General features: G+C 42.9%; 3 protein-coding genes across 3 annotated transcripts in view; 2 read left to right on the top strand and 1 right to left on the bottom strand.

The window, feature by feature from the left end:
* Positions 1 to 2296, top strand: part of ascc2 (activating signal cointegrator 1 complex subunit 2) — a 13436-nt gene extending 11140 nt beyond the window's left edge. Inside the window, exons 14-19 of the mRNA XM_046842176.1 lie at positions 67 to 263; positions 379 to 498; positions 744 to 980; positions 1069 to 1147; positions 1296 to 1390; positions 1472 to 2296. Of these exons, the coding sequence (XP_046698132.1) occupies positions 67 to 263; positions 379 to 498; positions 744 to 980; positions 1069 to 1147; positions 1296 to 1390; positions 1472 to 1643 (900 nt within the window). The 3' untranslated portion in view covers positions 1644 to 2296. The remainder of the gene's footprint in view (positions 1 to 66; positions 264 to 378; positions 499 to 743; positions 981 to 1068; positions 1148 to 1295; positions 1391 to 1471) is intronic.
* A 2342-nt stretch (positions 2297 to 4638) lies between these two features.
* On the bottom strand, positions 4639 to 8861 carry rnf215 (ring finger protein 215). Its single transcript, XM_046842227.1, has 11 exons — positions 8496 to 8861; positions 8345 to 8366; positions 8000 to 8167; positions 7801 to 7872; positions 7628 to 7713; positions 7477 to 7531; positions 7279 to 7383; positions 7013 to 7129; positions 5608 to 5739; positions 5247 to 5349; positions 4639 to 5073 (listed from the first exon to the last, which is right to left on the bottom strand). Exons 1-11 carry the CDS (start codon positions 8765 to 8767, stop codon positions 5060 to 5062), a joined length of 1146 nt encoding a protein of 381 aa, XP_046698183.1. The 5' UTR covers positions 8768 to 8861; the 3' UTR covers positions 4639 to 5059.
* A 4494-nt stretch (positions 8862 to 13355) lies between these two features.
* Positions 13356 to 17500, top strand: part of LOC124380678 (bri3 binding protein) — a 4629-nt gene continuing 484 nt past the window's right edge. The window contains exons 1-4 of the mRNA XM_046841871.1: positions 13356 to 13452; positions 13599 to 13799; positions 15427 to 15529; positions 17043 to 17500. The exon at positions 17043 to 17500 is cut by the window's right edge and continues 484 nt beyond it. Coding sequence (XP_046697827.1) covers positions 13605 to 13799; positions 15427 to 15529; positions 17043 to 17461 — 717 coding nt within the window. The 5' untranslated portion in view covers positions 13356 to 13452; positions 13599 to 13604 and the 3' untranslated portion in view covers positions 17462 to 17500. The remainder of the gene's footprint in view (positions 13453 to 13598; positions 13800 to 15426; positions 15530 to 17042) is intronic.

Genomic DNA, 17500 nt, shown 5'->3' with positions numbered 1-17500 from the left:
GTGAGGGTTCAGGATGAACTTTGTGATATGTGATAAATGTGTTGTGTCCTCTCTACTCTCCTGTAGGGGGCAGTATGCAGTGTGAGTGCTGGAGAGCTAGAGTCACTGCTCTCTCACATCAGAGACTTGCTGCCAGATTTGGGGGAGGGGTTTCTGATGTCCTGCCTCGAAACATACGGCTACGATGGCGAGATGGTCATCAACAACATCCTGGAGGACCGATTGACTCCTGAGCTGAGGAACCTCGACAGGAACATGCCCAGGTCTCCTGTCACCTTCACCACGCTACACTGAAGGCTAGAAGACTCTGTTATCTGGAGATTAGGATTAATAACGTGTATTTAATGCGTTTCCTTTTTCCCCCACTGCCCCCTACAGGCCGGTGAAGGAAGCTACGCCCACAGTGCTCAGCACCCGGTCCAATGTATTTGATGATGACGAGTTTGACGTGTTTTCTCGGGATAACGTGGACATGAGACGTGTGTGGAGGGGCAGGAGGTGAGACGCGCTCTTTACTCCTCTAGGACAAAAAAAACATGAGATCATTAGCACCAGGGTTTTTCTTACATATATGTGATGTTATTCATAGAAGGAGTCTGCAGTGTCATTGTTTCTGACAAGACTTAAATCTGCTGTGAAGTGTGTGTGTGTGTGTGTGTGTGTGTGTCAGAGTGAACATAAAGGAATGAAATATTAAAGTGTGTGTGTGTGTGTGTGTGTGTGTGTGTGTGTGTGTGTGTTAGACAGGGTGAGAGTATGCGTGATCTGCTCAATGACAAGCAGCACATTAATGAACAGAGAGACAGATATCGCTCCTACCAGACAGTGGTGGATGAGATTCCCATAGCAACGGACCAGTCTGGTAACCAAGGCAACGCTTATCTCATGGACGACTATGACGACGAGTATGACGATACATACGACATCAACCAAGTGGGAGCCAATGATCTGGACGAGGACGACGAGCTGCTGAATCGCAGGTATGATCCCACAGTAACGTGTGTACGCACGTGTGTGTACTTATTTTTTCCCCCCAGTGTTTAGTTTTGACCTTTGTGCTTTCCGTAGGCCGTTTACGACCCCTCAGGTGCTCAGAACTGGCAGGCAGGAAGAAGAGGAGAATGAAGAAGAAGAAGAAGAGGAGAAGGTATACACACACACACACACACACACACACACACACACACACACACAGCTTTAACCAGCACATCATCTCACATCACACATACAATTGCGAGAACTGGAGTGTGTGTGTGTGTGTGTGTGTGTGTGTGTGTGTGTGTGTGTGTGTGTAGGAGCCAGCAGTAAAGCGGGATCAGTTCGTGCAGGATCCAGCCATGCTGAGAGAGCGAGCTGAGGCCCGACGAGCCGCCATGCAGAACAGAAGAGGGTATGATACACACACACACACACACACTCACACACACACACTTTCTCAGACTAATAAAAACCCTGTCCTGATTTCCTTCAGCTTCAGAGCTCCGCCCCAAAGCAATGTGGCGGGCGGACCTAAGGGGCGGGGCCAGACTCAGGAGACGGTCCAGGATCGGCGAAGAAAGGAAGCGAACAAGGGTCGAGGAGCCAATCACAACCGCCGGATGATGGCAGACAGGAAGAGGAACAAAGGCATGATCCCTTCATGAAGCGTCGTTTCTGTTGCCATGGCGTTAATATGCATCATCATCTAGTTGCCAGAGCTTCACAATTTTTTTTTTTTTTTTTTATGATTTTTATTCAAATGTCTTGATTCGGCTCCAATGCAAATGAAACGCAACCAAACTTTACGAATTTAATAATAAAAAGAATTTAATTTAATTGAATGCCGGGGGGGGGGGATATGTGTTTATCTGACCTCAGCAGCTCTCATCACTTCTTTCTTCCATCAGTAACTGCTGCATCTCCAATACTAATTTTATGATGTCATCATGTGGACTATGACATCACGGTGTCACTCATCATCTGCCTTTAGTTTTGCTGAACTGAATTATGGGATTGCGTTTTCACACCACCCAGGGCGTGGCTCCACCCACAACACAGGTCACCGCCTACCTCAAGTCTGAAGTTACCATGGCAACCACACTGTAATTGCATTATTGTTGCACACAAGCACTTAACACTCCTGATTATCATCCAGCGGAGTAAAATTGTGTGTGTGTGTGTGTGTGTGTGTGTGTGTGTGTGTGTGTGTGTGTGTGAGAGAAAGAAAACTTTTATTTTAAACGCAAAAGGAAACTTTTTTGGGGATGTGACGAGTTTAAAATCAAACTGGAAAAAATAAAAGTTCTTCAGACTTTAATACTGTGTGTATGGGTCTAATCTAAAAGTCTAATCTGATACAGGGGGCAGATGCAGGATCCAATCCGATCTAACCTGATGCAGGGTCTAATCTGATCCAATCTCTGATATAGTGTCTAATCTGATAATATTGTTTAGAACACTTATTTACTGTGTGTAGGTCTATTCTGATGAAGGATCTAATCTGATCTAACCTGATACAGGGTCTAACCTTCTACAGGGTCTAATCTAATAGTTAATGTAATGATACAGAATCTAACCTGATCTAATCGGATGGATGGATGGATGGATGGATGGATGGATGGATGGATGGATGGATTTTGTACACAGCAGCGAAATGCAGTTTGGCATCAACCAGAAATGCAAATAAAAGCAATGAGACAGACGAGTGCAGATAAATAAATAAAGAGATGTGAAGCAGTGCAGAGACGTGTCAACACTGTTCATAAGTTCAAGTGAATAGTTATGGTAGTAATAACTAGTTAAGGCAGTGAAAATGTGCAAAGTGTGTGTGTGTGTGTGTGTGAAATATCAGGCAGAATGTACAGTAATGTATATATACAGATACACATATATAAATAGTGCAGGTGTGTGAGGTACAGTGTGTGGAGGAGTATAAAATACAGTATGTACACTGTATGTGTGTTTATACAGTGATCTCACAGTGTAGTGTAGAGTTCAGTAGTGTGAAGGTGAAGGTGATGGTTCTGGTGTGTATGTTCCTGTATCTCCTTCTTGATGGAAGGAGGTTAAACAGTGTGTGACTGGGATGTGAAGACTCCTTGATGATGATGTTTGAGCTCTACACAGATCTGCTGTGGTGAAGGTTCTCAGTGCAGGTAGTTGGGTGGCAGTGATGCGTCGGGTGATTTTGACCAGCCTTTGAAGGGCTTTACGTTCACACACAGTGGAGCCTCCGTACCATACAGTGATAAAAATTCTTAAAATCTGAATAGAATAATCTGATAATATTGTTCAGAAGACTTATTTACTGTGTATAGGTATAATCTGATCTAACCTGATACATGGTCTAATCCCCTACAGGGTCTAATTTGATAAGTGGTCTAACCTAAACTAACCCTATACAGGGTCTAATATCTAATCTGATACAGGGACTAACCTGAGACAGGGTTCAATCTGATCTAATCTGATACATGGACTAACCTGAGACAGGGTTTAATCTGATCTAATCTAAAACATGGACTAACCTGAGACAGGATTTAATCTGATCTAATCTGATACATGGACTAACCTGAGACAAGGTCTGATCTGAAATTGTTCAGAAGACTTGTCTACTGCATGTGTGTCTAATCTAATGCCAGCTCTATTCTGATACATGATCTGATCTAATGCAGGATCCAACTTGATACATTGTCTAATCTAATAGATCTAAACTCAAAGATAAAATGTAAAGATTGGGGGTGGGGAGGCAAATCACAGTTAGTCCTCTAGGGGGCGAAATGGAGTGATGTGTTCAGTTTACAGTGTATGGAATGAAGCATGGTGATGTGAGCTCCTCCCTGTGAACAGCTGTATGAGGAGAAATGTTCTGCAGGTGGAGATTTACACTCGGAGTGTATATTTATATAAAGTCTGGATTAGACACTAATATGGACATGAAACTGGAATAAACGAGTGTAACTTGACCCTCTCAGGCCCTCCATGGTCCGTGGTGCTGCACCTTATGGACCAGGTCTTATCAGTCAGCTTCTGTTTTGCAGGAATTTCACAGTAGGAGAAATGATTCCAGGAACCTGCATGAACAGTGATAAATGGATTCACACAGGGTTCAGGAGGATCCTTTGATGACCAAAGAGTCCATTAATGACTCCTGATGTTCCTCTGGGTTTATCAGGTTTTCTTTATAAACTTATAAAGTATGTGCTGCTGCTGCTGATGTGATGATGATGTGATGATGATGTCACCCAACACAAGCTTCCTTTATACTCACACTCGTGACGAATAAAACATCTGAGATTATTATTCTCTAACTGCATGTTCCTGAGTGTTTAAAGCTTTAATTCTAAGTGTTTCACTGCACTGACACTGGAGACTCCTTCTTTACCTGAACAACTCAGTGGCAGATTCATGAATGAGCCGTTGCTATGGAAACGCTAACGAGTGTATCAGCAGGATTGAAACAGAAATCTGCTTTAAGGAATTAACCATTTCCAGCCAATCAGGATTCAGAACTCAGCAGCAAATCGCTGTAGTGTAAAATGTGTGATTGGAGAACACAAAGGTTTGTGCATTTCTTTTTTCCATCCATTTATTCATCCTTTTCCCTCCTCCCTCCATCAGCAAAATCCTGCGCATGAACCCTCTGACTGCTCGCAGCATCAATACGATTCTCTTTATATATTTATTATTTCATATTTTTATACAGATTTAACAGGAAATGGCTCTGGATTTGTGGCGGTGCAGGGGGCGCTCTCGTCCTCCTGAAATTAAATATTCAATATTTATAACTAATATAAATAAAAGAGATAAAACCCTCAACACTGACGACATCATCGACAGGAGCGTGGAAACTCTTCTCCTTAAAACGCACGCACACACACACACACACACACACACACACACACACACACACACCCCATACAGTCACATACAATTTTAAAATGTCAGGAAGTATTTCAGATCCTCGGGGTCAGGGGTCAGAGGTCAGGTGTGGTTTCCACAACGATGTGGTGTGTACAGTATGTGTTTTTTTTTTTTAGAAATTGACATCTTGAGATGGTTTGACCTGATAGAGTTCAGAACTTCAGCAGAAGTTACCTGCAGAGAGAACAGGGGGCGGAGTTAATTTATCACATAAATAAATCAATTAATCAGATTTGGCCAATCAAGGACATTTTGTTAACAAAGCTCCAGCCACATGACTTCTTGGTTTCTGGAGTGTGTGTGTGTGTGTGTGTGTGTGTGTGTGAGCGAGAGAGAGAGAGACGTACTGAGAACACAGCGTTTACACAGAGGACAGGTCTGCTGCAGGAGCAACCACGGATCCACACAGTCTCTGTGGAACTCATGTAGACACGGCAGAACCCTCAAACACTACACACACACACACACACACACACACACACACACACACACACAAACACAAACACACATGTCAAGCAGATTCAGACTTCTTTATTAAATGTTATATAAAAGCTACTAAGCCATGATCTAGTATGACAGAAATACAAAAAGCTGTGTGTTTGTGTGTTTGTGTGTGTGTGTGTGTGTGTGTGTGTGTGTGTGTTTGTGTGTGTGTGTGTGTGTGTGTGTGTGTGTGTATATATATATATGTGTGTGTGTGTGTGTTACCTGGTTAGTGGTGTACTGCTCTAAACACACAGCGCAGTTCTCCATGTCTGGCGGCTCGGTGTGTTTTCTTGGCTGGTATTTGCGGGTCTTTAACACAGAAAGTTTATTCAGCAGCTCCTGTTTGGGGTGAAGCTGAAACACACACACAACTGTGTTGTAACTTTCACAGCCAAGTACACAAGTGACTGTCAATAACAATAACATATAATAACAATAACATGCGTAAAATGTGTAAAAGTGTGTGCTTTTATTTATATAATGTGTGTAAAGGTATGTGTAAAGGTGTGTGTAAAGGTGTGTAAAGGTGTGTGTGAATGTGTGTAAATGTGTGTGTAAATGTGTGTGTAAATGTGTGTGTAAATGTGTGTAAAGGTGTGTAAATGTGTGTGTAAATGTGTGTGTAAATGTGAGTAAAGGTTTGTGTGAATGTGTGTAAAGGTGTGTAATGGAGTGTGTAAAGGTGTAAATGTGTGTAAATGTGAGTAAAGGTGTGTGAATGTGTGTAAATGTGTAAATGTGTAAAGGTGTGTGTAAATGTGTGTGTAAATGTGTGTGTAAATGTGTGTAAATGTGAGTAAAGGTGTGTGTGAATGTGTGTGTAAATGTGTGTAAATGTGTGTGTAAATGTGAGTAAAGGTGTGTGTAATGTGTAAATGTGTGTGTAAATGTGAGTAAAGGTGTGTGAATGTGTGTAAATGTGTGTAAATGTGAGTAAAGGTGTGTAAAGGTGTAAATGTGTAAATGTGAGTAAAGGTGTGTAAAGGTGTGTAGAGGTGTGTGTAAATGTAAATGTGTGTGTAAAGGTGTGTAAAGGTGTGTGTAAAGGTGTGTAAATGTTTGTGTAAAGGTGTGTGTAAAGGTGTGTATAAAGGTGTGTATAAAGGTGTGTAAATGTGTGTAGAGGTGTGTGTAAAGGTCTGTGTAAAGGTCTGTGTGAAGGTGTGTAAATGTTTGTGTAAAGGTGTATGTAAAGGTGTGTAAATGTGAGTAAAGGTGTGTAAAAGTGTGTAAAGGTGTGTAAAGGTGTGTGTAAATGTGAGTAAAGGTGTGTAAAGGTGTGTGTAAATGTGAGTAAAGGTGTGTAAAGGTGTGTAGAGGTGTGTAAAGGTCTGTGTGAAGGTGTGTAAAGGTGTGTAAATGTGTAAAGGTGTGTAAAGGTGTGTAAATGTGAGTAAAGGTGTGTGTAAAGGTGTGTAAAGGTGTGTAAAGGTGTGTGTAAAGGTGAGTAAATGTGTGTAAAGGTGTGTGTAAAGGTGTGTAAATGTTTGTGTAAAGGTGTGTAAATGTCTGTGTAAAGGTGTGTAAAGGTGTGTAAATTTTTGTGTAAAGGTGTGTAAAGGTGTGTAAATGTTTGTGTAAAGGTGTGTGTAAAGGTGTGTGTTCTTGTGTTTTGTTGATTTCTGACCTGCAGTTGCTCAGTGAGTTGATCAGTGTGATATTGCCATCGGGCATGAACGAGTACGCCGGTGGAGAGGATCAGTGCGATTAAGACCACCGTGTTCCACAACTGCTGCAGGTATTTCTGACAAACACACACACACACTGAGCTGGAACTCTAGATGGTTCTGTAAAGGCTCTTTTCCAGAACCCAGGACCTGGGAATTCTGAAACTTGTGTTCTGGTAGTGAAGTGTGTGTGTTTTGAGACACAGCAGGATGCAGGTGTTTGTACCTGTACAGGTGAGTGTGTCTCCCCAGTGCAGACGACACCCTGCCACTCGCCATAGCGCCCCCATCTGGAGCGACCACAACTTGACCACAGAGTGAGAGTCGCACCCTGTAACACACAGTTTACAGGTGTGTAGTGCAGTGTACTAACCGTGTGTGTGTGTGTGTGTGTGTGTGTGTGTGTGTGTGTGTTACAGCTCACCAGGTTGTGCTGTAGAAAGGTTTTGTATGTGATTCTTGCAGTTGCGTGAAGACCCCTGCACAATCAATACACAAACGTAGTTAATGTGTGTGTGTGTGTGTGTGTGTGTGTGTGTGTGTGTGTGTGTGTGTGTGTGTGTGTGTGTATATACCTAAGAAGAGCCCCGAACAGTTTGGTAACATTCTCTGAGTTCTGGATGATGATGATCGGTTTAGATAGAACCTGAGAGAAGTCCATCTGTAACACAGGAAGTCCATCAGCACTCTCTACTGTACACACACACACACACACACGCGTAATACATGTGTCATAAACAGTGTGTACCTCTCTCAGTGTGTTCTGGTTTAACACGAGGATGATGAGAGCTGATGCCCCCAAAACCAACGCCCTTTTCATCTGCGTACACACACACACACACACAATAATAAAAATAATAATAATATAGTGCGTGTGTGTGTGTGTGTGTGTGTGTGTGTGTGTGTGTGTGTGTATGTGTGTGTGTGTGTGTGTGTGTTCATCTCACCTTGGTGACTACAGTCGATGCAAATGACTCTGGGTTGCCGTTGGAGACATGACCCTCCTCCATTTGTACAGGAACCACTCCGATCCAGGGCTTTGAGCTCTGACCTTCATCATCATCACCATCATCTTTGTGATCTGCACTCAGCATGCCTTCATGTTCACCTTTAATCTGGGAGGAAATGATGTCACAGGTCTGACGTGACAGTTCCTCTCTGACGTCATGTGTTTATTAATAATAATTGTAAAACCTCAAGATCTATCTATCTATCTATCTATCTATCTATCTATCTATCTATCTATCTATCTATCTATCTATCTTGTCACTGCCCCGTTGAGGTCACGTGACCCCTGATGTCAGACCACTGGAGCTGTTTATTCAGAACTGAGATGTTTAGAGAAAAGAGTGCGGAGGTGTCACGACACTTTACAGGACACCACGGTGTGTGTGTGTGTGTGTGTGTGTGTGTGTGTATATATATATATATATATATATATACCAGTCGCAGGTCTCCCCGCAGCTCGTGCTCTTCCTCGCTGTGTTGTTGTTGTTGTTGTTTTTGTTGCACCTGCAGCACGCGCCCTGCAGCACGCTGCCCTCGGGTTCCTGCAGCACCGACACGCGCACCAACGCCACCCGCTCCACGGGCACGAGCCCGCACTGCCCCGCGCGCGCACACCCCACCACCATCGCCACCAAGACCACGGACACGCAGCTCCGACCCACCACTATCATCATCATCATCATCATCATCTTCATCATCATCATCATCAGTACCGGTACCGGAGCGCGCGATCAGCTGATCCGCCAATGTTTTTCTTTCACTCTCTGTTCAAACACACTCTCTCTATCGCTCTCTCTCTCCACCTAGCGTTCAGAGGCAAAACTGCAGCCGGCAATCAACTTCTATTCCATTAACAAACCTCTCAAATAATTAATAATTACACCCAGAATCACACAGACTTCTTCTTCCGACCCCCCCCCCCAAAATGATAATAAATATTTGTATGTTATTATAAATAGTAAATAACCCATATGCTACCCCCAGTGTAAACGTGGCTGTAGTTGTGATTTCCTGCCAACAGGTGGCAGCAGTGTAACTGTACAGCTCACTGCGGTTCCGCTCTTCATTTCCTCCAGATTTATTCTCAACACTCCTTTATTACCAAGTTTATTTTACTATTTTTATTATAATATACTTTTTAGACTGTGATTATCACGTCTCTGATGGGCACAGGAAAGGAAACATCTTTACAATGCACAAAAGCCTCGTTTAGGTTTTATACTCTGGTTTGTGTTCTTCTGTCTTTTATATTATTCATTTATTTTTATTTATCTTTCTTATTCTGTAGAATAATTTTTGCACGAATAAACTACAAATAAATAAATAAAGAGTTATTAAGCCCTGCCCACCTGCTCTCTGATTGTACACAACCACAAGATAAAATACATATCAGTATAAAATAATTACTATAACAATAATAATAATAATAATAATAAAATAAATAACAAAATAGATATTTTTTCCCAACTATTCTACTGATTGTACATTTTTATTCTTATATTTCCACCTATTTCTCCTTAAAAATGTTTTCTTTATAGTTTTTATTCAACTAAAATTTATTCTATAGAATCCCAGAAAAGCTCCAACAAAAAATGATGACATTTAATTGAGTGATCTCCAGATTCTGCTTTTCATTTAGTCTTTTTGGATATTTAGTCATTTACATATAAAAAAAAAATTCTTTAATTCCAAAAAAATAAAAAGAAATCAGATTCATAATAAACTCATAAATATATAATGTGCTTTAACTCTATTTTAAGTCTATTCTCACTGACTGGATTCAGACTTTTGTATATCTCTTTAACTGTAAATGTGGAGGGTTGTGTTATGAAGGACATCCAGCATAAAATATGTGCCACATGACTGAAGATGCGTCGTTGAGATCATCTGCCGCCGCGGCTACACTTTGTCTGTTTTTGTTAATTTTATATATTTATTTTCATAGACACCGTTCTCTTTATATAAGATAGTCATCATTAGATATGACAGAGCCACTATTATATCTATCTGTGTACAATCTACTCACCATTCGCCGTTTTTAAACCCGGACCCATGCTGGCCGAGCGAGATCCCGAGGGAGAACAAAGGACGCGACCCATACCGGCGTCCACAAGGGAAACGAGCCGGCGTCAGGAACAGGCAGAGGGCACGCACACACCGCACTCCCTTACCTAGTATCCTGTTGGCCAACGTCCGAAAACCAGGAAAACAAGCTCGACGACCTCAGGGCAAGGGTCAAGTTCCAGAGGGACATTCGGGACTGCAACCTTCTCTGCTTCACCGAGACATGGCTGAACCCAGCGGTACCGGACCACGCCATCCAGCCGGCTGTGTTTTTCTCGGTTCACCGCATGGACAGAACACTGGAGTCGGGGAAGTCAAGAGGAGGTGGAGTGTGTCTGATGGTGAACAACCACTGGTGCGACAGCGTGAGCATCGTTCCCCTTTCACACCAAATCTGGAACTACTGACCATCAAATGTCGTCCCTTTTATATTCAGCTCGGTCATAGTCAGTGGCATTTATATTCCATCTCACGCGGACACGGACACTGCAGTATGGGACTTACACGAGACAATAACACTTTACCAAACACAGCATTGGGACGCTGTGCTCATCATTGTGGTGGGAGACTTTAACAGTGCCAACCTCAAGCGCGCACTACCGAACTTTCAGCAGCACATCACCTGCCCCACCAGGGGCGAAAGGACACTGGACCACTGCTACACACGATTCCTGAACAGCTACAAGGCACAATCATGTACACCGTTTGGGAAATCGGACCATGTCGTCATCTTCTTCATGCCTGTATACAAACAAAGGCTGAAACAGGAAGCTCAGCTTCAGAGGGAAGTTGCGCTCTGGACTGACCAATCGGTGGCCGCTCTGCAGGACGCTTTAAATGATGTTTAGTCACAGTTCTGATGATGTCAGCATGTTTACAGAAGCGGTTGTTAGATTACTCTGGAAACTAGCAGATAATACGTCACAGAAAACCACCATCAGAACGTTTCCCAACCAGAAGCCGTGAGTGGATAAAACCACCTGTGATCTGTGTAGAGTTTACAACATCATCAAGGACCTTTCACATCCCAGTCACAAACTGTTTAACCTCCTTCCATCAAGAACCAGATACAGGAACATATGCACCAGAACCAGCAGGTTCAGGGCCGGCCTTTTTCCATCCACCATCACCCTACTGAACCCTACTGAACTCTACACTACACCGTGAGAACACTGTATAAACACTGTATATAACTTCTGTACAAATGTACATACAATGTACATATTACATATTGTATTTGTTTATACTCATCATTCTCTACACATATTATGCTTTACATCCTGCCTAATATTTCACATTCACATATAAATATAAATATATATATAAAACCTTATAACCTTAAGTGCTTCGAGAGGCTCATCATGAGGCATATCAAGACCCAGCTTCCACCCTCACTGGACCCCATGAAGTTCGCATATCCCATATTAGCCAAACACAACCTGAAAGGGGTGGGGGTCTGTGGCAGTGGTGGGGAGAGTATTGTGAGCGTATTCAGCCCAAAGAAGTTTTTCCGACCATGTGGAGGGGTCTTGGGTGTAGAGAGGCCTGTCTCGGGTTCCTGGTTGTGCCTTTCAGTCTGGCCATTAGACTGAGGATAAAACCTGGAGGAAAGGCTGACAGAAATACCCAGGAGACAGCAGAATTCCTTCCAAAAAGGACCTTCTTCTCGATTCTCAGATTGAGTGTGCGGATGATAAGATTAGCAGAGATTATGGAATCAGAGGGAGGATCTTGTAGGTAGGTAGGACAGGGAGAAGTTGAACCACCCAAAGAACAGTCCACAACTTCCTTGACGTGAGTTTAGGTGCTTGGTTGTCCGTAGATACTCCAGACTCCTATTATCGGTCCAGACTTTGGACCCCTCCAGCCAGGGCCAAATTGACCGGCGAAGAGCTCTCCAACAGGGTAGTTCTGTTTAGCTGGATTGAAGAAAAGAAAGCACATGAGTGCAGGCGGTTGTCCCGGACACCTCTCTGGTACAGAATGGCACCGACCCCCTGACCAGAGGTGTCCACCTCCAATTGGTGGGTTGGATCCGGAAGAGCCAGGACTGGGGCTGAGGTGAAAAGACTCTTAAACTTCGTAAAGGCCTGTTTAGCCTCTGGGTTCCAGTTGAAGGCCTGACGCATGCAGGTGAGTAGGTGAAGGGGGGCCACCATGAAGCTATATCCCCTGATGAACCGCCGATAGAAATTAGCTAACCCAAGAACCTCTGCAATTGCTTACGGGTGGTGGGTTAGGGCCAGTCCTTTACCGACTGAATCCTGTCTTGGTCTATCTGGATGTTACCGGCTGAAAGAACAAACCCAAGGAAAGAGGTGCTGGAGAAGAGAGCAGCGAGCGTGCGGCATCCTGTTGAGGGGTGGGCGAACCAAAAACCTTAAAAAGTTCTTTAGAGAAGGTAGTAAAGAAAGAGCAATGTGAAGACTGATTCTCCCACCCGGCAGTAGCCCACCACAACGCCCGTTCAGAGAGCAAGGAGATGAAACGGGACGCCAGCAGCGCAAAGCAGGGGGGCGGATCCGAGGGAGGAAAGCGAGTCCGAAAACAGTTGGAGTTCAAAAGCCGGAGAACAGAGCAATAGAGGAAAACCGAGCCGAACGAGCCGAACGAGACAATATGGCAGCAAGCGCATGCATTTATATTTATTTATATTTATTATTTATATTTATATCTATTTATACAGAAGCAAGATGGCGCCGAACCAGAAGCGGAAATGTGCGACTGGCTGACAATCATCCTCCCCCATCCTGACAGCGTTTTACACCGTCTCGGATCACAAGACCCTACAGAGGACGACGGAGAAGACCATAGGAGTCTCTCAAAGGAGTCCCCTCCATCATGGACAATTACATCAGTTTAGTTTAATGATCTGAAATATTAAAGTGTGACAAACATGCAAAAAAAAAAGAAGTCAGGAAGGAGGCAAACACTTTAATACACAGCGGTGTGAACATTTTTTTTGCATGTTTTCACACTTTAATATTTCAGATCATCAAACTAAACTAGTGGCGACTGTACATGTGAATGTGCAGCATGTAATATATATATATATATATATATATTAAAAAAAACATGTTACACATATACTACATGTTTATCTAAATAAATATAATTATAATCACTAATAAGGACAGGGCGGATGTAAGTAGCTTTATTTTAGCTTGCAGCCTTTTCCGGTTTATAACCATTTTGTTGAAACGTCACATGAGTGACAGGTCAAATATCAAATCAGTGCACACAGAGTGTATTCGAACTAACCAATCACATTGCGTAGAGCTTCATGTACTGGCCAATCGTGTAGTAAAAGGCGGGATTTGTGAATGAGGTTAGTAGATTAACGGTTTGTTTCCGGACTCGCGCACAGCTTCATTTAAATACATTTATATTTATATTTATATCTATATCTGTGTGTGTGTGTGTGTGTGTGTGTGTGTGTGTGTGTGTGTGTGTGTGTGTGTGTGCGCGCGCTAGCGGTAGATGAAGATGAAGATGAAGGCGTTGACATTAGCCCTGGTGCTGTACTCGTTGTTGATGGCTGAGGCGGCGCGGAGCAGGAAGGAGTGGAGCGGCGGGAGCGGAGGAAGCAGCGGCGGGCTGAGGAGAGCAGCGAGCGGCGTGTACCAGAGCCTGAGCTCGGTGTTCGGGGAGGACAACATCAAAGCCTTATACAAGGTTCATAAAATGTATTACTGCTACATAGAGCGCTTATTACTGCTACATAGAGCACTTATCATCTGCATAGAGCACTTATCATCTGCATAGAGCACTTATCTTCTGCATAGAGCACTTATCATCTGCATAGAGCACTTATCTTCTGCATAGAGCACTTATTACTGCTACATAGAGCACTTATTACTGCTACATAGAGCACTTATTATCTGCATAGAGCACTTATCATCTGCATAGAGCACTTATCATCTGCATAGAGCACTTATCTTCTGCATAGAGCACTTATTACTGCTACATAGAGCACTTATTACTGCTACATAGAGCACTTATTATCTGCACAGAGCACTTATCTTCTGCATAGAGCAATTATTACTGCTGCAAAGACCGCTTATGGCTTGCTTATTACTGCTATATAGAGTGCTTATTACTGCTGCATAGATCACTTATTACTGTTACATAGAGCGCTTATTTCCTGATGTATAGAGCGCTTATTAGTGCTGCATTGAGCACTTATTACTGCTGCATGCAGTGCCTATTTCTTCTGCATAAAGTGCTTATCACTGCTGTATAGAGTTCAGATTACTGCTGTATGCAGCATTTATTACTGCTTATTACTGCTACATAGAGCACTTATTCCTGCTACATAGAGCACTTATTACTGCTGCATAGAGTGCTTATTAATCTTTTATGGAGCACTTAGTTCTGCTGTATGCAGTGCTTATACCTGCTGCATAGAGCGCTTATTACTGTTGTATAGAGCGCGTATTACTGCTCATTACTGCTGTATGCAGTGCTTATAACTGCTGTATGCAGTGCTTATTAGTGCTCTCTTAAGCACTTATTACTGCTGTATAGAACGCTTATTACTGCTCATTACTGCTGTATGCAGTGTTTATAACTGCTGTATGCAGCGTTTATAAGTGCTATATAGAGCTCTTATTACTGCTCATTACTGCTGTATGCAGCGCTTATTACTGACAGTTTAATGGACGAAGTCAGACAGGAGTAGAGACAGTGGCATTGAGTAAAAGACAGGAGGTGGAGCTGGAGGTAGCAGAGCTGAAGATGTTGAGATGTTCAATGGGTGAGAGGATGATGGACAGGATTAGAAATGAGTTTATTAGAGGGACAGCGCATGTAGGACGTTTTGGAGACAAGGTGAGGGAGGTGAGATTGAGATGGTTTGGACATGTGCAGAGGAGGGACATGGGGTATATCAGTAGGAGAATGCTGAGGATGGAGACACCAGGAAGGAGGAGAAGAGGAAGACCAAGGAGGAGGTTTATGGATGTGGTGAGGGAAGACATGCAGTTAGTTGGTGTGAAAGAGGCAGATGTAGAGGACAGGGTGGTGTGGAGACGATCGGCTGTGGAGACTCCTAACAGAGCAGCCTAAATGAAAACAAGAAGCATATTTTTGCTTATTATTGCTGCATGTAGCAGTTATTACTGCTTATTACTGCTGTAAAGCGTGCTTATTACAGCTATGTGGAGTGCTAATTACTTCTTCATAGAGCGCTTATTAGTGCTGTATGGAGGTATTACTTCTGTTTGCTGTATGGACTGTGAAACGGTTTTAATTTGTGTGTGTGTGTGTGTGTGTGTGTGTGTGTGTGTGTGTGTGCGCACAGTTCTTCTCCAGAAGCACTGAGAGGTTTGTGCATGGTGTGGACTTGCTGTTAGACACACTGTGGAGAAGCTGGACTGACCTGCTGGATGCTCTGGGCCTCGAATGTACGTCATTTACACACAGTTTACTGCTTTATTACCCCTTTATTACCCTTCCTATTACCTTAATTACCCCTACATTATCCTTTATTACCCTTCTTTATATCATTATTAACCTTTATCATACAGTACACTTCATTACAGTGAATTTCTCCACATTACCTGTCATTACAGTTCATTACTCTACATAACCCTTCATTACAGAACATTATTCTGCATTACCATTCATTACAGTTTATTAGATTACATTATCATTCATTACACGTAACACGTAACCCTTTATTACTCTTCATTACTCTTCATTTCCCTCATTACACTGCATTACTCTACATTACCCTTCATTACCCTTTATTACCCTTCATTACACTGCATTACACTTCATTACACTGCATTACCCTTCATTACCCTTCATTACTCTACATTACTCTACATTACCCTTCATTACTCTACATTACTCTACATTACTCTACATTACCCTTCATTACCCTTCATTACTCTACATTACCCTTCATTACCCTTTATTACCCTTCATTACACTGCATTACTCTACATTACACTTCATTACACTGCATTACCCTTCATTACCCTTCATTACTCTACATTACTCTACATTACCCTTCATTACTCTACATTACTCTTCATTACCCTTCATTACTCTACATTACCCTTCATTACCCTTTATTACCCTTCATTACTCTACATTACCCTTTATTACCCTTCATTACTCTACATTACCCTTCATTACTCTACATTACTCTACATTACCCTTCATTACTCTACATTACTCTACATTACACTGCATTACTCTACATTACACTGCATTACTCTACATTACACTGCATTACTCTACATTACACTTAATTACTCTACATTACCCTTCATTACCCTTTATTACACTTCATTACACTGCATTACTCTACATTACACTTCATTACACTGCATTACCCTTCATTACCCTTCATTACTCTACATTACCCTTCATTACTCTACATTACCCTTCATTACTCTACATTACTCTACATTACTCTACATTACCCTTTATTACCCTTCATTACCCTTTATTACTCTACATTACTCTACATTACCCTTTATTACCCTTCATTACTCTACATTACCCTTTATTACCCTTTATTACCCTTTATTACCCTTCATTACCCTTCATTACTCTTCATTACTCTACATTACTCTACATTACTCTACATTACCCTTTATTACCCTTCATTACTCTTCATTACCCTTCATTACCCTTCATTACTCTTCATTACTCTACATTACCCTTCATTACCCTTTATTACCCTTCATTTCTGTTATTATCCTTATTATGCTTTATTGCTGTTATATCTCTTTATCAGATGTATTTTATGTAGTGTTTCAGTCCCAGATGCAGGTTATGACACACAACCTCAACATGATTATTACTCTGAAGTAACTCTTCCCTCTGTCTCTCCCTCTGTCTCTTGCTCTCCCTTTGTGTCTCTCTCTCTCTCTCTCTCTCTCTCTCTCTCTCTCTCTCTCTTAGCCTCCACCCTGTCTCACTACTTCAGTCCGTCCTCGGTGTTGGGTTCTCCGTCTCGGGTGGTGTTGTTGCTGGGGGCCGTGTTTTTGGCATACTGGTTCGTGTCACTGGTTTTGGGTGGAGTTATGCTGGTTCTGCGGGCAGTGTTGGGTCGCTTCTTCTGGGTGGCGCGGGTGCTGTTCTTCGCGCTCTCGTGCCTGTACGTGCTGCAGAAGTATGAGGGGGACCCCGAGAAGGCGGTGCTCCCCCTGCTGGTCATCATGGGCGTGTACTTCATGACGGGGCCGGTGTCTGCGTACTGGAGGAGACAGGGTGCGTCCACGCTCGAGGACAAGATCGACAACCTGGAGACGCAGGTACGCCTCCTCAACATCCGCCTCAGCAGGGTGATCGACAACCTCGAGCGCTCCGCCGACCAATGAGGAGGTCTGCTTCTACAGGGGGTGGGTGGGGCTGGGGTC

The sequence above is a fragment of the Silurus meridionalis genome, chromosome 27 (genome assembly GCF_014805685.1).
Source record: "Silurus meridionalis isolate SWU-2019-XX chromosome 27, ASM1480568v1, whole genome shotgun sequence".
Taxonomy (NCBI): domain Eukaryota; kingdom Metazoa; phylum Chordata; class Actinopteri; order Siluriformes; family Siluridae; genus Silurus; species Silurus meridionalis.
This window is presented reverse-complemented; position numbering and strand designations above follow the sequence as displayed.

Coding starts and splice junctions, on each gene's coding strand:
- rnf215 (XM_046842227.1), bottom strand. CDS start 8,767: ATGATGATGATGATGAAGATGATGATGATGATGATGATGATAGTGGTG. Junction 5,740..7,012: donor AACTCACTGAGCAACTGCAG/GTCAGAAATCAA, acceptor TGTGTGTTTCAG/CTTCACCCCAAACAGGAGCT. Junction 5,350..5,607: donor AGCAGTACACCACTAACCAG/GTAACACACACA, acceptor GTGTGTGTGTAG/TGTTTGAGGGTTCTGCCGTG.